This window comes from Micropterus salmoides, unplaced genomic scaffold (genome assembly GCF_014851395.1).
Source record: "Micropterus salmoides isolate LMB-PRFRI ecotype aquatic unplaced genomic scaffold, ASM1485139v1 Ms_hic_scaffold_13, whole genome shotgun sequence".
NCBI classification, from domain to species: domain Eukaryota; kingdom Metazoa; phylum Chordata; class Actinopteri; order Centrarchiformes; family Centrarchidae; genus Micropterus; species Micropterus salmoides.
Window position 1 is genome coordinate 27,327,549 of NW_024040374.1, and position 18,788 is coordinate 27,346,336.

General features: G+C 39.0%; 1 protein-coding gene across 1 annotated transcript; it reads right to left on the bottom strand.

Annotated features, from left to right (window-relative positions):
- Positions 1-398: 398 nt before the first annotated feature.
- On the bottom strand, positions 399-18,029 carry inpp5d (inositol polyphosphate-5-phosphatase D). Its single transcript, XM_038716684.1, has 27 exons — positions 17,685-18,029; positions 17,079-17,142; positions 12,917-13,052; positions 12,664-12,808; positions 12,321-12,461; positions 12,143-12,233; positions 11,980-12,057; positions 11,796-11,873; positions 11,567-11,690; positions 9,811-9,917; positions 9,288-9,390; positions 9,001-9,197; positions 8,805-8,922; positions 8,624-8,720; positions 5,056-5,194; positions 4,631-4,739; positions 4,376-4,464; positions 3,891-3,972; positions 3,298-3,387; positions 3,103-3,213; positions 2,929-3,005; positions 2,513-2,600; positions 2,278-2,427; positions 2,115-2,178; positions 1,840-2,031; positions 1,228-1,674; positions 399-1,131 (listed from the first exon to the last, which is right to left on the bottom strand). The coding sequence occupies exons 1-27, from the start codon at positions 17,822-17,824 to the stop codon at positions 1,122-1,124; spliced, it is 3,267 nt and encodes a 1,088-aa protein (XP_038572612.1). The 5' UTR covers positions 17,825-18,029; the 3' UTR covers positions 399-1,121.
- Between the last annotated feature and the right edge of the window lie 759 nt (positions 18,030-18,788).

The window sequence follows — 18,788 nt, forward strand, 5'->3', positions numbered from 1 at the left end:
TTTTGACCCCATGGAGGGTCCGGACCCCAAGTTTGGGAACCACTGTATTAGACAATATCTCACTGGGAAGAGAACTGCTTGGCATGAGCCCTGCTTTGACTGGAGCACCAATAATAAGGGGGGAAACACAGTCATGGTAATTTGATTAAATTTAAAGGAAAAATGTGTACATTTAAGAAAGTGTATGTAAGAAAGGTTTGTTTTAGAGGTCTCCTACCATTATAGCAACCATTACAGAATCTATGAAAGCAAAGTGAGGCTCAGTTTTACTCACATCTGATCAAACAAAATAACATAAAGTGTTGATGACTTGATGATTATATATTATTCTAATATTACCTTCATATATACATATAATACAGACTTAAAGAGGCATTTATTTACAGTTTCACAGGCAATGATAAATCAAAAAATTTATTTAAGCTGATATTTCAATTTATTTGAGCATTTATTGTACATCTACATTATTGCAAACATGTCAATATCTGTGCAATAACACTGTGTGGTAAACATTCACTAGCTACTATATAGTGTAAAACTCTATGAAATGTAACAGAATTATTGATAAGCAGAGTTTAAATTCAAACCTATTTTTAATGCGAGCTTAGCGGAAATTAAGTCTGAAATGTTTCTCTAATGTTTACATCACTTTAAAAGAAACATTTAGAAACAAAAAATGCTTTTTTTCTTTCTTGACGGAAATTAGATGAGAAGATCGATCCCATGCTCATGGTTTGAGCATGAATTATGTAACAACAGCCAGTTAGCTTAGTAAGCATTTTTAGAGCAGCTGGCTGCTGGATTTTTGTTTCCTTTGGAGAAAACCAGGCAAGCTGTTCCCCTTGTTTCCAGATTTCATTCTAAGCTAAGCTAACTGGCTGTAGCATCATATTTCACGTACAAACATGAGAATGGTATTGCTCTTCTCATCTGACTGTCAGCATACAAGGAATTTGGCACATTCCCCAAAATGTACAAACTATTTCTTCATTACAAACAAATCGTCACTCAGGTTGGATACATTTTTGCGGGCGGTGGGGGTGGGGGAGTGACTGGCCTTAACTCTTCCAAAAATGCAGAGGAAGAATCTTAATAGTCACTGCTAGTCTATCTTGGGAACTTCAGGATGCACTAAAGAAAGACAAAGAGTTTGCATCATCATGTTTTATATTTTTTGGGACTAAGACTAATACATCTTGCCATGAAGAGAAACAGAGCTGTCCCTACTACTTGTGAGGCTGTGGCTGCCCAGGTCTTGCTGGCGGCCTGTATTTGCTGGGGAGTTCAGAGCTGTCTCTGTAGTCTCTGGATTTGGGGTTCTGGGGCTCTGGCATGCCCGGCCTGGACTTGGTAGGTAAAGGAGGCCGGTTTTGTGACATCCCTCCTTCTGAGCGCGACGGCACCACTGGCTTCTTCTGCATCGAGGGATGCGAGGAGATGGGGGTTGGAGGCTGAAGTTTGGTCTCAGAGCAGGTAAAGGAGCGGTTGCGTGGGGTTGGTACCGGGGGGCGATCAGGGTCTACGTCTGCTGGTTTTGAGGCTGTAAAGGTAGGATCTGGAGGTATGAGGTGGTCCTTCTGGGGATGGTCTTGGTCCTTGCACCGACCATGTGGTTTTCCCATTGAACCATATAACGGATTGTCAAACATCTCTGACCCCCTGTCACCCTCACCCCTAGGAAACAAGGAATTCAAACCAGTCAGTTGTGTTTCTGTTTTACTTTCTACTGATTAATATCCATAATTAATGTTATGTTATTTTCAGAGTTTTTTCCTGAGATTGAACACTGAGAATCAATGCAACATGTTAGGTCACATTACCCCGGAAACAGGCACTTACATAGGATTTAAAGGTTTTCCTGTAGGACTGCGTGCGCCCACATCAAAACCACCCTTCTTGGATTCTTTATTTCCTTGGCCATGAATGGGAAGACTTTTTGGTGGCATGCTGTAACTCCAACCTTTATCGGTGCCCCGTGAAACTCCCATGTAATTGGGGTTAGAAATATCATGTGCTTGGGTGATGGAAAACCTGTCAACCATAAGACAGAAAATATTACACCCGGAAGTCATGTTTGAGATATTCTGAAGTAACCACAAGAGAAAATATCTCACTTGTTTGGGTCACCGCCTTTTCCTTTTGAGGTGACAGTGTCATCCTTTTCAACTTTGATGAAATCTGAAATCAGAGTAAAAAAAAAAAAAAAAGAATTGATGCTGTAAGAACTGAAGTAGAAATCATTTAATAAGTAAGTACTGGACTGATTTCCAGACTCACCATATAACTTCTCAGTGGGCTGCTTGCCCTCAGAGGTATGTAACTGGATGCCACCTGTCAAGGTGCCTGTCTTCTCTCCGTGGTGAGTCAGTGTGACCTGAAACTCTGTGTAGCAGAACTGGGCCGCTCGCAGCGCAACACATCCCTCTCCTATGGACATTAAAACACCAGCAAACTGTAAGTACTGCTCAGCTCACAATGCATGTGTATCACACACTGTATGTAAGTTCATTACCGTACGACTCGTCGCAGTCTGTCGACTTCACGCAGATGAGGATGTGCTGGTCCAGAAGGTACTCCGGGTCAGAGATGATAGGGGTGAGCTTGAAAAGACAGAAAAGACAACAAATTATGATCGCTTGCCACAACAAGTCATCTTCCACACTGAGAGCTCCTTCCTAATTTTCCTCTATTTACAAAAAAGTAGATCAAAATCTTCATTTGTGCCTCAAGCAATTAAGTTTTTAAACAGGTAAGGCACATTTATAGCCAAATAGGCAGGATGCTCAGCTAGTCTGGTCTGCCTAATCTAATCAGTAGCAAGGTACGGGGCATGTGTATTAGTATGTTTATTAGTATGTCTGCTGGTTATCACTGGTCTAATTTCCCTGCGGGGACAAATAAAGATTGATTAATTGATTCTAATTTTACCTCAACTATGTTGCCAAACCGAACTTTTATTGACCCATCGTGCTCCGCGTTCTCTCCCTCTGAAGTCTTGACTGCTTCTGTAGACATTTAGAGAAATATTTGTTTTGATATCCGTAGTCCATGTTAAAACAGAATCCAATGTGATACGGTCGATTACACAAGCGAAAAACATACTCTCCAAGCAGCTGGAATGGTATTCAATGAAGAACTTGGTCTTTGATTTTGTCAACAACGTTGCCACACAGTTCATGATCTGTATCCCACCTTGAGGTTCACTGTTTAGATCTGAAAAATGTAGAACATCACAACTGGTATTTTGGAGCGGATAACATAAAGTCATCTGCAGTGAGCCATAGCTGGCGATCATACCTTGCTTGGAGACAAATTGTGAGGCTACTCCGACTTCAAATGAGGCGAATACTGGTGAGTGGTCACTTGTCATGATGTCATTAGTGCACCCTGCAAGTTGGAAAGTTTGGCTGAATGAGTTTGTCTCATGAATCATTAAAGTGGCACTTCAGCAATTTTGCATTATACTTTCATTAAGTATGGGGACTCACATGAGACCAATTAAACCAAGAAAGGTCAAAATGTGCAGCAGAGGCTGAGATTTTTACTTTCACTCCCTAGTATGGGTTGTCTCTGTGCCTGGTAAATGCCACGCCTTTCAAACTCCACATTCCATGGATATTTATGGCAGATACCAAAATTGATATTTGAGTTGAGACCAAATACAGTATGTACTGAGTGAGACATTTTACAATTCAGGTGGAAAAAATCAGTGCTTCCTGGTGAACAAACTATGTATTTATTGGCCCTCAATATATCTGCAGTAAGCTAACATAGGCCAATATATCAGCCTGGCAGATTTATCAGTCTAGCTCAACTTTATGCAACTCATCAATTGAAAAATAGTGCTAAAAAGAAAGTGCTACCAAAAATGCTTAGGGGGAATTACTCACCATATGCTTGGCAGACAACATGAACCAGAGGGTATGACTTCCGCAGGACACGATCACACCATGAGGGCAAATTGTATTTAGTCTGTGAAGTTAAATTCATCATGTAAACAGACAGGCAGAAGACAGGGCTTCACTTCACTTTATATCAGTAAGCATTAAAAAGCAGCTGAGAGGTTATGTGTCAGAGGTAATATCATTTCTGGTGCCGGTATGGATTTAAATTCATGGGGTTCAATTTGTCTAAAAGGGAAATCTGTTGAATTTATCCTGGTGCCTGCATATGAATTGAATCATACATTCTCTATGACCTGCCACAGATCTTCACACGGACTTTTTGACATAGACGGCATGAAGCAAAAATACATGTTCTGTTTCAATTGAGATACATTATGTGTTCAAAGCTCCAGTTGCTTTTACTGTTTCTGCGCTCGAGTGACTGACAGGAGCCATACAGGGAAAAGACACCTGACTAAACAAAAGCTTACCCCCGTGGCTTTGGCCTTTGTGTAGGCATACTTCTCTCGCGAGTCTCTTTCAAAGCGGTATGTGGGTGCAAACGTGATTTCCTCTTCATCTACAATCAAAATAAATCAATCAAGAAGACAATTAGACAATCAGGTGATGAACAGAGCAAAGTTGATATAGAAAATCACATACAGCATCAGCTAAGTTACAGTAAGTTACACACTCTTCGCTGTATGTCTGTATTGACCAAAATTCTCCATGTGCCCAAGGCTCACCAAAATGCAAGAAGACCTTTCCATCATTCCTCTCCATGTTGAGCTGGTCTTTACTAAGGAGTTCCTGGTACTGCTGCTGTTTGATCTTTGTCACAATGTACTCAGCTTCCTGTGAAGGGAAACAGTGCAAAGTAGTGACTTTTCCTGCCTAAATGTGTTAGCAGCTGAGAGCTCAGACACCTGACAACCAGCATGTTCTTTTATGCACCGCACACTGAATTATAGCACTGCTAGATCTCCAATTACTTAAGTAAATGTAAAGACTAATTTCCATAATATATTTGTGAATGTGCATGTCGTTATTAGGAACATAGGAGCTCAATTAAAATATTATATCAGTAATTTGGTAGGTACGGTATGTCACATCTGATTACATTTGTTTTTGTGTCATTTCTATAAAGCGAACTGCATTCATTACAACTTACTGTAGATGGGAATTCAACACGGTAGTTCAAATCACCCAGCCAGAAGAGGTGGGTGAACCGATGTGTGATGTCAAATGGATTGAGCTTCTTATCTCCCAGATTCAGAAAACGCAGGATGTTGATGTAGTTTTGATTCCGTCTGCAAAAACAGACGTGTGAATTAATCACACATTTTGCAACATATTCCTGTATGTTATGTCTAAATTAGGTGTGGTTTCAGAAGGGGCTCATAGGCTCTTAAAAATAGATGAACAAATAAAAATTAAAACAATACTTCCTGCATTTATTTACATTTATATCAAGCAGCTAACTCATTATGATGAAATTGGTTGGGCTTAATAATAGTAGTTGAATCAAACTTTTATGTCGATTAGATAATGTTGTATCGCATATTTACTAGAAAGAGCACATACAGCCCTATCTTTGACTGATCTTGATCTTTTTTTTTTAACATAATATTAACTGTTAATTGATTATACATTAAATGCTACCCTCAAAAACATGCAGAGGAGGTGGCGGTATGGTGCCCCAAAAATCTACAAAAGGTTATCAAACTAGTCGAAAAATATTACAGAATAAATCAATAAATAATTTTTTTGCTTAAACAATCTAAACAGCGAGTAAAAATAAAAAATTATACAGCTTTATGTTTTCTTTAACCTCTAATCAGCTGGTAAAAAGCATGGTCTGTGTGACTAACTGTGAACTAGCTTAATTAAAAGCAGTGGTGGTTAAACACTGAGCACCAGGCTGTCAAGCTAGTGTGGGAGGAACAACCCTCAGGCCGGGCCAGGGGCCTTATGGGCCTCCACTCTCACACTCAGTTCTCTTGGATGTAACTGCAACTTTTAAGTCTGAGATGAATTGTAGTCGTTAAATTGTAATAGCATTTTTCAATGAGACAATGACTCCAGTAAATACAGATCAACTCAAGTTTAGTGATAATTTTAAACAAGTGAAAATACAAATACATGTATATCCGAGCTGGTCCCTGGTCTAGCTCTGCATTACACTGATTAATAAATCCTGTTTCGCTTCTCCTCTTGTGGGTCTTAGGGTCAGACCCACCTCCACCTTGGTGTCCACACATATTCAATATTAAAACAACAGCTCTACAACACTTCTACAAAAATAAGAAATAAACTAAAATGTGGCATCAGAAATAGACATCATTTTGACATTAGCAAAAGTGCATGTGCATATAAGACAAGTGAGTTAATATAAACATCTGCACTAACACAGGTTCGTGTGTTGTGTACTGCATCACATGATGACCTTCAGGGCCTTCAGAGTTGTAGCTTTCATGCAAAGGCCCATTGTATTCATGTGTCTAGTGTTGTGTTTTATCAGGCCAGAGTGCACGTGCTTGCAACAATTTGTTAAAATCCATAAGGGCCCCATTGTCCCTCGGCCAGGTATACTATGAAGTCTAAATTATGGCCTGAGCCTGAGCTTCTGATACAGCCTGCTTGCAACACTGTGTGTGTTCTTACAAAAATGTGAAGGCCGCAGTCTGAGAGAAACAGGATGAGCGAGAAAACCGCACCATACTAAATTTCAGTGTATCTGACAACTACACACTTAAACATATTCTAATAAACATGTTTATCGTTATCCTATACAAGCTAGGCATATCAAATATTCACACATCACGGCTTCCTGAAAATATTCAACACTAGCTACCTAGCTGACGCTACTTTTTGTCATGAAATTACACCAGCCAGTGCATGTAAAGTTAATCATACATATATTGCACAGCATAATGCGGTAGCATCGCTGCTCTTGTAACAGTAGCTAAAGCAATTTAGGCCACAAGCTAATGCTAACAAAGACAGTTAATGCTAATAGTTAGATAGTTAATGCAAACAATGTTCTCAGATATCATGCTTTCATCTTTGTTCACTTGTTTGAAATTGTCAATTATTTAACAAAAAAAAAAAAATTATTGGTGTTTTTCATTTTTGATAACCCTTTAGTACATTTTGTCAGTTCTGGGTAGAAGTGTCTGCAGAGCTTCCTTTCGGTCCCTTCTAGCTTTGTATGGCTCCCACAACCTTTACCAATCATAATGCCTAGGGCAATCTATAGCCTGACAGGTTAAACCTGGGGTCCAAAAAGCACTTTCAGTTGCTACTAACGCTCATTGCTGTGAGCAATGAGCACAAACCTCTCTTTTCTCATCTAGATTTTGTCGGCTGAACAGTCAGAGGATAATGTTTAGAGATATTTTAGAGAGTTAATCAAATTGAAACTATAAAAGTGGTGGGGACAAAAATGGGATTTTGAAAAGTGAGAATGCTTTCTAATAATATAGGTTGTATTTATCAGTTAACAAAATGCAAAGTGAGGAAGAAAAATCAAAATCAAATAACTAATTGGTTTGACAATCCCTTGCCTTCAAAACAGCATCAGTTCTTCTAGGTACACCTGCACAGAGGTTTTGAAGGAACATGGCATCTAGGTTGGCCTAAACATCTTAGAGAAATAAACACAGTCATTCTGTGGATTGAAGCAGCCTCAGTTGCTTCTCTCTCTTCATGTAATCCCAGACAGACTTGATGATCAGGGCTCTGTGGAGGCCATACCATCACTTCCAGGACTCCTTGTTCTACTTTACGCTGAAAGTCGTTCTTACTGACTTTCGCTGTAGGTTTGGGGTCGTTGTCATGCTACAGAATAAATATGGGGCCCATCAGATGCCTCCCTGATAGTATTGCATGATGGATAAGTATCTGCCTGTACATGTCAGAATTGAGGAGACCATTAATTCTGACAAAATCCCAAACTCCATTTGCAGAAATGCAGCCTTGGAAGGAACCTCCACCAAGCTTAACTGTTGCCTGCAGACACTCATTCTTGTGCCACTTTCCAGCCCTTCGGCGAATAAACTGCTTTCTGCTACAGACAAATATTTCTATCTATCTATTTTGACTCATCAGTCCAAAGCACCTGCTGCCATTTTTCTGCACCCCAGTTCCTGTGTTTTCATGCACAGTTGAGACCCTTAGCCTTATTTCCATGTCAGCGGGATGGCTTTTTGGCCATGAAAGCCACTTCTGACCAGACATTTCTGGATAGTAGATGGGTGTACCAAGGTCCCACTGTTTTCTGCAACTCTCAACGTGTTAGCTGAGTTTGGCTGTTCCTCACCCAGCTGTATTCCTCCTACACAGCTGTTTCTGTTTCAGGTAATGACGGTGTTTCAACCCACATATTGAATTAGTGCTCATTAGCACCTGTTTGGTATGATTGTTGAATCATACACCTAACGATATGCTTGCAAAATCCCTGACTTTGTGCAAGTGTACCTAGAAGAATTGACGCTGTTTTGAAGGCAAAGCGAAGTCACACCAAATATTGAGTAGATTTAGATTGTTCTTCTGTTCACTCAATTTGCATTTTGTTACTTTCTAAATATAATCTATTAACATGTCTATTTCTGAAAGCATTCTTACTTTACAGCATTTTTCCCAACTACCTGAAGCTTTTGCACAGTGCTGTATGTAATTAATTTAAAGATGACCCTTTTAACAAAGTGTAATCTGTAATAAGTTTTACTGTTGCTTACCTGAGCTTCTTCTCACTTCCAGAGGTCAAGTGACTGTTGACGAAGCCAAAAGATGTACCGTTGAACATAAAGGACACTCCCACTGCTCCCTTGTTTCCTACAGAACAAATATTACAGTAAGTACTGATGGGTTGCTCAATCAACTTTTATGACAGGTTTGTGGAGAAATAGAACTGCATACCCAGAGTGTTGGCGATCCCCGTCTTCACACTGTCCGAAAAAACGTGGGAGATCCTGTTTTCGTGCTCAGGCTTGGCCAGGACAATAATCCGAATGTTCCACAGAGTGTTGATCGCTACCTGGATGTTAGGAGAAGATATCATGCCTTACCGCTCTGCATCCAGTTGTAACTCTGTTACTTTGTCACAGTCACTCACCTGTTTAAAGCTGATGTTTGTGATGTTCCTCAGGGCACCTTTCACCGTGTCTGCCCACTCCCTCTCGCCCAAAGGATCCTCCTGAGTCCCAATGACATAAAAATCATGCGGGATGTGATCTGCGGTGTCATCTCGTGTCTTCCCTTGGCCCTTACACTGAAACCAGGAGTTGATGTTGTGGAGAGGACCAGCATTTCCTGCAGGTTTATGGAGTATTTTAGGTTACTGTTACGTTATCAGTCATGAATTCAAATTCTTTCAAATATTTAAGATGTTAACATTGTTACCCATGTTCCAGGTGCCAACAAACACTGTGATCATGTCTGGTTCAGGCTTTTCAGAGTGTTTGTTCTTCATTTGTTGAAGTAGTTGGCAAAATCCCTCTCTTTTCTGGTGAAACAAAAAAAAGAAGAATGAACACATTCAAACATTGTACCTTGTGAATTACATGTGACTGAAAACTTATTTCCCCTGAAAACTTGGTTTCTCAATCAGCCGACAGTTGTTTGAGACAAATGTTTTCATGTTAAACTACCACAATTTCTGATTTTTGTGTTCTTCTCATTGGTTTGAAGAGGGTAGGATAATTTGTAAAAATACTCCTCAATAAGAATTTAGCAACATTTGTATCAAAACGTGCTGACAGTTTTGGGTACGATGCTAATGAAATCCATTGCAATGTTGCCATGCCACTATATATCAGGGTCTGATCAATGAATATTTAATGTTATTGATTAAATACTTGATTTAAAAACAAGTTTTCAGGGGCCTTAAGCTAAATCAGAAACAAAATTGTCAGATGTTTGTTACCTTTGTGTCATTAAACACAAACTCTTTACGCATAATCTTCTCTTTCTCTGTCTCAGTCACAATGACAAGTTTGGTGGGCATTTTCTGGGCTTTCACCAGCTGCAGGACTGAAAAGTAATCACAGTATTCTTATTAATGAGTAGTGTTGATGGTTTACATTAGAGCCCGACCGATAAATTGGCGTGCCAATATTATCGACCAATATGAGCTAATTGCAGATAAATCACTATCAGTGTTTATAACAGCCGATGAATGACCATTAAAAAAGAAACAGAAAACTGATAATTAATCATGTTTATGAGTGTTCAGCTGACATAATCAGCTGTACTTTTGTACAAAGTACTATTTATAACAATTTAAATTGTTATAAAACATAACAATTTAAATTGTTATAAATAAATAAAAATTAAACTGCAGTATGTCATGTTATCTTGGTGGTCATAACTACACATAACAAATTTTAGGGATAATCTTTGTATATGTTACGTGTTATTGAAACAAATATGAGCAGATAAATCGGCACATCAGATTTTAAAATCCTCAATTATCAAAATCGGCATCTTTCTTAGGCCCCATCCACACTACTCCGTTTTAGTTTACAAACAGAGAGTTAAAACGAATACGATCTCCGTCCACGTCCACACCAGCGTTTTAGCTGCCCATCAGAGTTGATCTCCGTCTACATTAAAACGACTGAAAACGCACATCTATTTGCCGTTCACGTACACTGGGCATGCGAGTGCCGGTGTAAACATGAAGCAGATGGTCTATTCCGTAGTTGCAGAAGATTTGGCCAAAAAATAAATAAATGCAGACATGATGTTTTTTGCATGCACCAATAACGACCTTGGACTGTTAGGTACTGAATGATTGTTGCGGTGGAAAACAAACTGGGAGTCGTTGCAAAGTAAACAGCGCCATGCACAGTAGCCTACAAGTGTAGGCAGGCAGGCCTAAGTGTTATTTGCACGTACAGAATATTTTAATAAAAATACCAACTCAAAAACTCTGTCAGTAGCATCATGTTTCTGCTTTGCATGACCCAATCAGAGAGCAGAACGTGAGCGTCCATGTCATCGTTTCTAAAGTCCTCCGTTTTTGCCCGTCTTCACTAAAACGCCCTCCGGAGTTTCAAAACGCAAAACGGGGTCGGCAGCGTTTTCAAACTTCTCCATTTTAGGTCTTCGTTTTCGCCGTTTTAGTCTGGACAGGAGGTGCAAACGTTTTAATTCCAAAACTCAGTAGTGTGGATGGGGCCTATAAAATCCCATACCGGCTCTAGTTTACAGCAGTACAAACAAGACTAAGAGTCTATAGCCTGCTAGCAGCTCTGTGAAGTTGTACTTTTAACTATCACCAGATTGCTAAAGACAGATTGCCAATGTGCTCATAATGACAATAAGCATGCGGAATGTTTACTATGTTCACCCTCTTGGTTTAGCATGTTAGCATGCATACTTTTGCTAGCGCTAAACATAAAGAACAGAAATCTTCACCTGATGATGACGCTAGATGAAAGTTAAGTTAGTTAAGGGATCACCAAAGTCATTCATCCTGAGGTGGAAATGAATTCTAATTCTCATAATCGTTGACATTTCACTAAAAACAAAAATGTCAACCTCATGGTGCTCTAGAGGAAACGTCCGTCAGTCTGGACTAAAGCGGTGGACCGACCGACTGACCATCGCTACAGCAACATTGCTACCATGGCTAAAAATAAAAAGGAATGAGGCTACAGAGTAATGTGATTTCTTACTTTTGTTGTGCACAAAGTATTTGTCTTCAGGCCCATCTTTCGACTTCTTGAAGAAGAGTTTCCCACTTTCAACATCCACTTTCAGGAACATCTTCATGGGAATACCCAGAGATTCTTGCTTGACCTGCGAGTGAAAGAGAAAATTGATTAGATAAACCACAAACATCCAGAAATTTTAAATCATTTCATTTTCCTTCAGTATAATACAATAACTACTTTAGAGAAGCACCTCAAATGTAACAATGGGAATGAGAGATTTCCGGTGACCTCCTTCATATCCAGCAGACTCCAACACAGAACCTTTAGTCTAAAAAAGAAACAAAAGTGCTGTGTCATCTGTAACTGACATTATCTGTTGGTATGTTAATTACCAAGATTGTTCACAGTCAAAAAAATGAGTCACGGTACCTTACCTTATCTTCTATTGAGTAGAGCAGTTTTGTCAATTGCTCAAGTCTAAAGGATACAGATTGACCTGATTCGACAGAAATCTGAAAATAAAGGAAATGATACATGATGATGAGGACTTTTTTGTGTGAGCTGATAATGCTGCAGAGGATCAAGGGTGCAACCCACTTGTTTTGGAAACTGTCCAATCCCTGGGGAGAGCTGTTGGTCCAACGCTCTATGAAAGACCTCCAGAGCTGGCAGAATGCGGGAAATTTCACTGTCTCACAAAAAAGGGCAGAGTATGGTTAAATCAGCCCCATACATTGTGGTCTATATAACATATTCAGCTGACTGGTAGCTATACCTGTTTAGATTCTTGCAGATTGCCATTGTTAGCTTATTTAGCCCGGGGAGGTTGGGGTAACCGTTCTGTATTTGTTCAGCATCCAAGCAAATTGAGGTCCTGAAGTATTCTTGAATTGCAATTTGGTGATCCTCTGGTATTCTGGAAATATGCAACACAGGAGCTCTTTAAAACACTCACTGATTCAAATCACTGCCCATAATTGTAGGAATGATCACACTGTGCATACTGTACACTGGCAGTGTTTTATCATAAACTTTGCATGACGAATTATCCTACTGAGGACAGTTATAATTGTGCAGCATCAGTGCATATTTTGCAAATTTTGCAAATGTGACCATACGCAGACAAGTCCATATGCTGCAGTCTCATTAGGTAGGTGTCTGATAAGGACTTGCAGGCCTGTTCAGAAGACTTGGGGTCACTGTCTTTCACATCGTTTGCTCCAAAGTTCCTGGGTGGAAGCTGTGGTGGAAGATTATTGGACTCTGTAGGACAAAGACGTATAGGATGTTTAGAAATGCTTAAATCTTTGACAGTCACATATTTACATTGTAGCCAGTAGCCACTATTCAGATGAGGTGAAGTTGGGTAACCTTGTTCCTCGTCTACCTCCTCCTCCCTCTGGACAGGGTACTGCAGATGTGTGACCAAACCCATGTTGGGACTGTAATATGCCTCCACCAGCTCAGGCAGCATAGAGAAGAACCTGATAGGAACTCCTTCAGATGCCTGAAGAGCAGATCATAGCAAACACATAATTCTCCTTAAACCTCAGCAGAACTGAAATGTCATGTAATGTTGTTCTGGAAGAACATTGTTTTACTTTTATTATTAAATCAGGTGACACAATCCTCTGGGGTTTTACTTCCCATGTTATGTCAGATTGGTCTACTTGCACTGTTTGTGGTTTCTTCCTGCTGACTAGATGCATTCATGTCATCAGCTAAGTTCCTAAAGGTGCAGAAGTGAGACTAAAAAGCCCCCCAAATAGGGGCTAGCATAGGGGAGGGGAAGGGCGAAAGTACCATTTTTCCAAAAAACCTGATTTTAAGAGATAATGTTTCAGACAGAGATATATTTTTGCTGTGGTCACTAACTCACAGGTGTGGTCTATCAATATCAGGTGGTATTTTGCACAAATATAGAACGACTTCCGTATAATTTCACTTTAAACATAAGTGGCACATTACTTTACGTTACTTTCGACCCCGTCAGCTGGGACAAAAGTAAAACAACAATACAAGCTAGATTTACTTAGAAGTTACCCTTGTATTTAATAAATAAACATGCCTGTGACCTTGTTAATGTGTAACTGCAAAGATCTTTTGTCCTTTATCATAAAAAAACAAATTAAATTACATTTTTATTTTAAATATTCAGTCTCAAAAGTAACCTGACAGCCCAAACTTGAATTGTTTAGAAGATTTCATATTATATTATATTATCATATATATATTAAAATATATATAAATATGCAAATGTATGCACCTAAAATGGGGGGAAATGGTAAGATGGAGATTGTTTTTGAACCTGACATGATAAAAATAAAATAAGACTTTACTGATCCTGCACTGTGGATATTTGCATGTTGTAGCAGTTTCAGAAACAGTGAAAAAATGAAACATAATTTAGAAAGATAAGACAAAAATGATAAAATTAAGATAAAAATTAAAAAGCTATTTACAGAATAGGCCTATAGAAATTTCACATTTTGAAATTAATTTAAATTTGTTTTAGTTAGAACAGTATGAGTGATCTGCATTTTGAGTGCTATTTACTGACACGTACTATACTGACCTCCTTAGGAGACAGGCCAAAATAAATATCTGCCTTAATATAAGCATGCAGCTTCCCCTCCTAGTCCAAGGAGAAGACTTACTAATGTAATCTGTACCTGTGGTCTAGTCTTCTTCCCAATTATCTCTGCCCTCCTCCTGCATTCTCTGACCAAAGCGCATGGCATATGGCATGAGACTTTATCAGCTGACCTGAGACTAGAAGACGGCCGCAGGAAAAGATGACAAAATCATGCGATATTTGGCAGCTCCATCAAGGGTTGTGTGCTGAAGGTGCTGTCACAGCTTGGACTGGAAATGTAGTCAGGGCTCTAAGAAAATAGCCTTGTTACTTGCCCCGGTTTACCCCTACTATTATAGAATCCCGCCATTCCAATTTTTGGTGTTGTGCATTAGGTTTATGTAGCTACTGCTCAAAACCATAACAGTTAACATAAATTTCTCTCATTTTACATAAATTAATTAATTAATTATACATTTGATAATGTTAGATGTAACAACACTGTAATAAAAATTTTATTACACTGGATATTTTAACCTTACGCTTTGTTATCCCACCCTGCAGAGTGCATGCTTATATTTTAAACACATTGTTCTTCCATTAAGAGGATGAACTGAAACTGAAAATCTTTCCATGGTTCATCAAAGAAAAGGGCATTTCCATTTGATGGTACTGACGATGAATAAGGATTTAATAGTTAGGAAAACAATCAGTTGCTGGAAATCCTGCAAGAAAGGTGAAAGTGATTGTGACGATGAGGAACGCAGAACGCAGATGAGGAAAAGAGTGAGGATTAAAGTGCAGTTACAGGTATGAGTATAAGATATAGAGGAAACCTATTTAATGGCCTCTTTTCACTTATTGATTATGTGATAGATTTTGTTGACTTTCTATGCTTTGTCAACTTCAGTAAGTATTGAGCCAAAGACGGCTGCAAGGTAACACAGATCTGAAATGGTAGTAGCATAAATCAAACATTCTGGTACTCCATACCAGTGAGTAGTAGCCCAGTTCTAGCCCATCTTACCACTATAGGCCAGATGTTTGTGCGGTTGTTGCTTATGAAGTTTTATGCTTGTCCATTTCCCAAAACAGAAATCATTTATTATTAATGTCGTTTTTTGTGGTAAAGGCATATTTTCCCATATGATTACGCTTTCTCTACCTTCAATTCTATGCTGATGATACTATTTTATATCTGCCTATAATAACATCTAGTTCTAATGGAGACATTTGCGACATTAAGGCTTTTTTCATTTGAAAGTGGGTTGGACGTGTGCATGACAGAATTGTCTCATTTAGTGAGCGAAGAAAGTTTTACACATTCAGAGACATAGCTTTGTTAGTAGTAGTTTTGTCAGCCAGTGGTATTTACTGAATATGAATCTATATAAATAGATTATACTACATCCACAAGAGTTCAATGTTAAATTTGATTTAAAAGTTGTCTCAGCTCTGTTTTGATGAAAGTGATCGAGACAAAAGCCACATTTCAACCAAAGGAACCATACCCCGGAAGAAGAAACTTGGTGGAACTCACTGCGTTTCCACCGGAGGGACCAGGGTCTAAATTTATTTCTAGGGTCTTTATTTGACCTCCAAAAAAATCCCTGCTCGGGGGGTAGTACTTTCCAAAAGTACTGTTACTTTGGGGGTTGGGGCTGCCTTGCAGTGAATTTCTGAATGGGCGAGTAGAGGCTACTGGCTTTAGCTCAAGCATGTTGGGTGTTTTTCTGCTACTGCTCCTTTCTTTTCCACCGTTGTTTGCAAACCAGTAAATCACAATCAACAGTCAAATAGCACACAAGTCTCACCAATGTCCGCCTGAGATCAAACGTCAGCATTAAAGGTATTGGTCGGAAATAGCAGCCAGCGTGCAGTGGTGTGTTTACAGCGAACATCTGATGGAGTTACGATAAATACTGGGTCCAAAGTTGTTGTTTGAAGTTAGTAACTTTTAAGTTGTTTTAAGTTAAGAGGAACAGATGATTACAACATCCTGTTCCTCAGGCGGACACAGATGTGATGCTGCAGCTGATCTGTAGCTCTTGTTGGCTGGAAATGTTTTAATAACCTTCCAAACTGCCGCAATTTTATTTTTGTGTTTCTTTCTCTGTGCTGGAGTTAGTTTAAGAACTTGATGGCTTTACCCAGTTTGTTATTAAATTTGTAACAATCTTTATCATGTGTCTCTTCATAATACTCCCACACAAAAAAAGCTGTTTTTAATGGTCAAGCACAGCCTATAGTTTTTCATTATATCAAATCAAATCAAATATTAATTTATAAATTTTGCTCATGGATAGCAGTTACTAAATAATGATGCTTGTGCATCGCTGTGTACAGCGTATAGGCCTACAGCCCACGTCAGCTGGTTAATTTGCCTTATTTTTGCATGTCTTTAGACCGCGGTGGAAAGACACAACAATGGGCTGAAAGAACCTTTTAGTTCCTTGAAAAGAGATCCGGTCACTCAAAAGTCCCAGGTACTTTTGGTCGAAACACAGCTTAAGAGTCCAAAACCATGCTAGCGCCTCTGTGAGGCTGCTGTACTACTGACAGTTGGTCCATTGAGCTAAATGCTAATATCAGCATGCTAATATGCTCACAATGAAAATTTTAACATGTTGATGCTCAGCAGGTTTACTATTTACCATGTTTCCCATTTTAATTAATAAACCATAAACCATAGTATTAAACAAAGTGAATTTTTGATCTGATGATATAAAAGGTCAAGAGATCACCAAAAAGACTGCAATTCATCCTGAAGGGCGCATCGCTGAAGCAATGCTGTTAGGATGACTACAAGCTAATGAGCAGTTGTTAACAAGTATTAGTTTTGGTATTAGAAAAGAAATAGTCCTTTATCTTCGGATAGGCTGTAAAAACTTACAACCATAATAATTCATCTGACTTAAGACCACAATAATGGTGGCTTGTGTCAAACTGTCAACCTACCTGGACAGAGAGCTTCTTATCCTCATTTGGCAGGATTCTGTATGTGTACACACAGTTCTGGTATCTGTGGTTAAAATAATAAAATGCAAATGTCTGTCACTGGAATATGAAATGTATGTAGGGTAAAGAAACATGCTGGCTGGTTTATTCAATTTGTTTATCATACAATCAGAATAGTTTGGCTAACATTGTAAATGAAAGTTGCTCCAACACATATGAGTTTTAGAGGGCAAAGGGTGTAGCTTTTGTGGTAGCACAGTATGCAAATAAAGGGGAACTAGTCTTGCGTTGTGGTGCCTATGCTATGCCAATGCAAAAAATATGATATGGCACATTGAAATACATCAGGAGAAATTTTGCCTTTTTATGTTATATTAAATATGCCCAAATGACGATGTTTAGAGTGTTTTTCTTAAACCTGATGCCAAAAGCATTCTGTAGAACTGCCATGTCATGTCAGTTCTTTCTCCATTAATTAGGGATCATACACAGCTCACATTGCCAGTTATGAAGGGTTTTTGAACAAGGAACAAGAATCATTGTCCACTCTATGCATCAAAATAAACAAGTCAGTGCAATAGTTAGAAACATATAATGTCTACTTACAAAACACAGAGGGCATACGCTCCCTGTATGGACTCACTGTCCCGGATAAGGAAGCTTCCATCTCTTGCTGCTTTGGAAAGTAGATCCTCAGCTTTGGATCGAGTTATATTACCATGGCACCAAGGTTGATAACTTGGCATCCTGTCTCTCACCCCAAGAGTCTGAGCTCAAGAGTTTTGCATCTGCTCTCAAACTATATTCCAGCAAACCAAAGTAAACTCAGTTTTTCTTTCTGGCTATTTTCATCTTTTCATGGTGCGTACTCACTACTTAATGTTCTTTCTTTCACTTGTTCATCCACTGCCTCCGAAAGCTGTAAAAGGAAGCTGCTACTACCTCGGTTCTGAACTTCCTCATTTGAGAAGTTGAGAGAGGACGGCCCTGGTGCCTCTGCTCTGCCTGTTATATGACAGATCCACAGAGCTGTAAATAGAAATATAGACTTTCACTGGCTAAGTAGAAGTCTTTGTCACATTATTTAAATCATTAACCAGCAAACCACGTTAGTTTATGTGCCTGCTTGTTAATGTGAACTGTCCAGGAAATAGTTAAACTATTTATAAAAACTTGAGTTGAAAGAAGTGAAAAAGGGAAGTAACAAAAAAAGGCAAAGATGACTTGTTATAGTCAAAGTATTTACAGATAAATCAACTTGTAAATAATATGTAGATTGTTATGTGTATAACAAGCCTTATTTGGTTCCCAGATGTATTTTTAATTCTCAGATAATATTTTCCCTTTGATCTATAATAAAACAAGCACTCATATTCACCCAGAAGATCCGACCTGAGTCAGATTGTTAACTGTATAATCATCTACTATGAATTAGGAGAGCTAAGTGTTTTCTAAAATCTATACATTCAGAAAACACAAGTTTAGAATGGCTTGCAATGTTCATGTGATGGACAGGAAGTTGCAGAATTAAGAGGAGGAAAATAAGCTGCTCACAAACCACAACATGGGTCACATGATACAAAAAGAGAACTACACAGTGACAAGTCACTGCAGCCTCGGAGGTTTCTGTCCTTCACTTGAAATAGGTTCTTCACTTTCACGGAGAGCATGTCAAAGTCTCAGACATGCAGTGGCAATGTAGACCAGAGG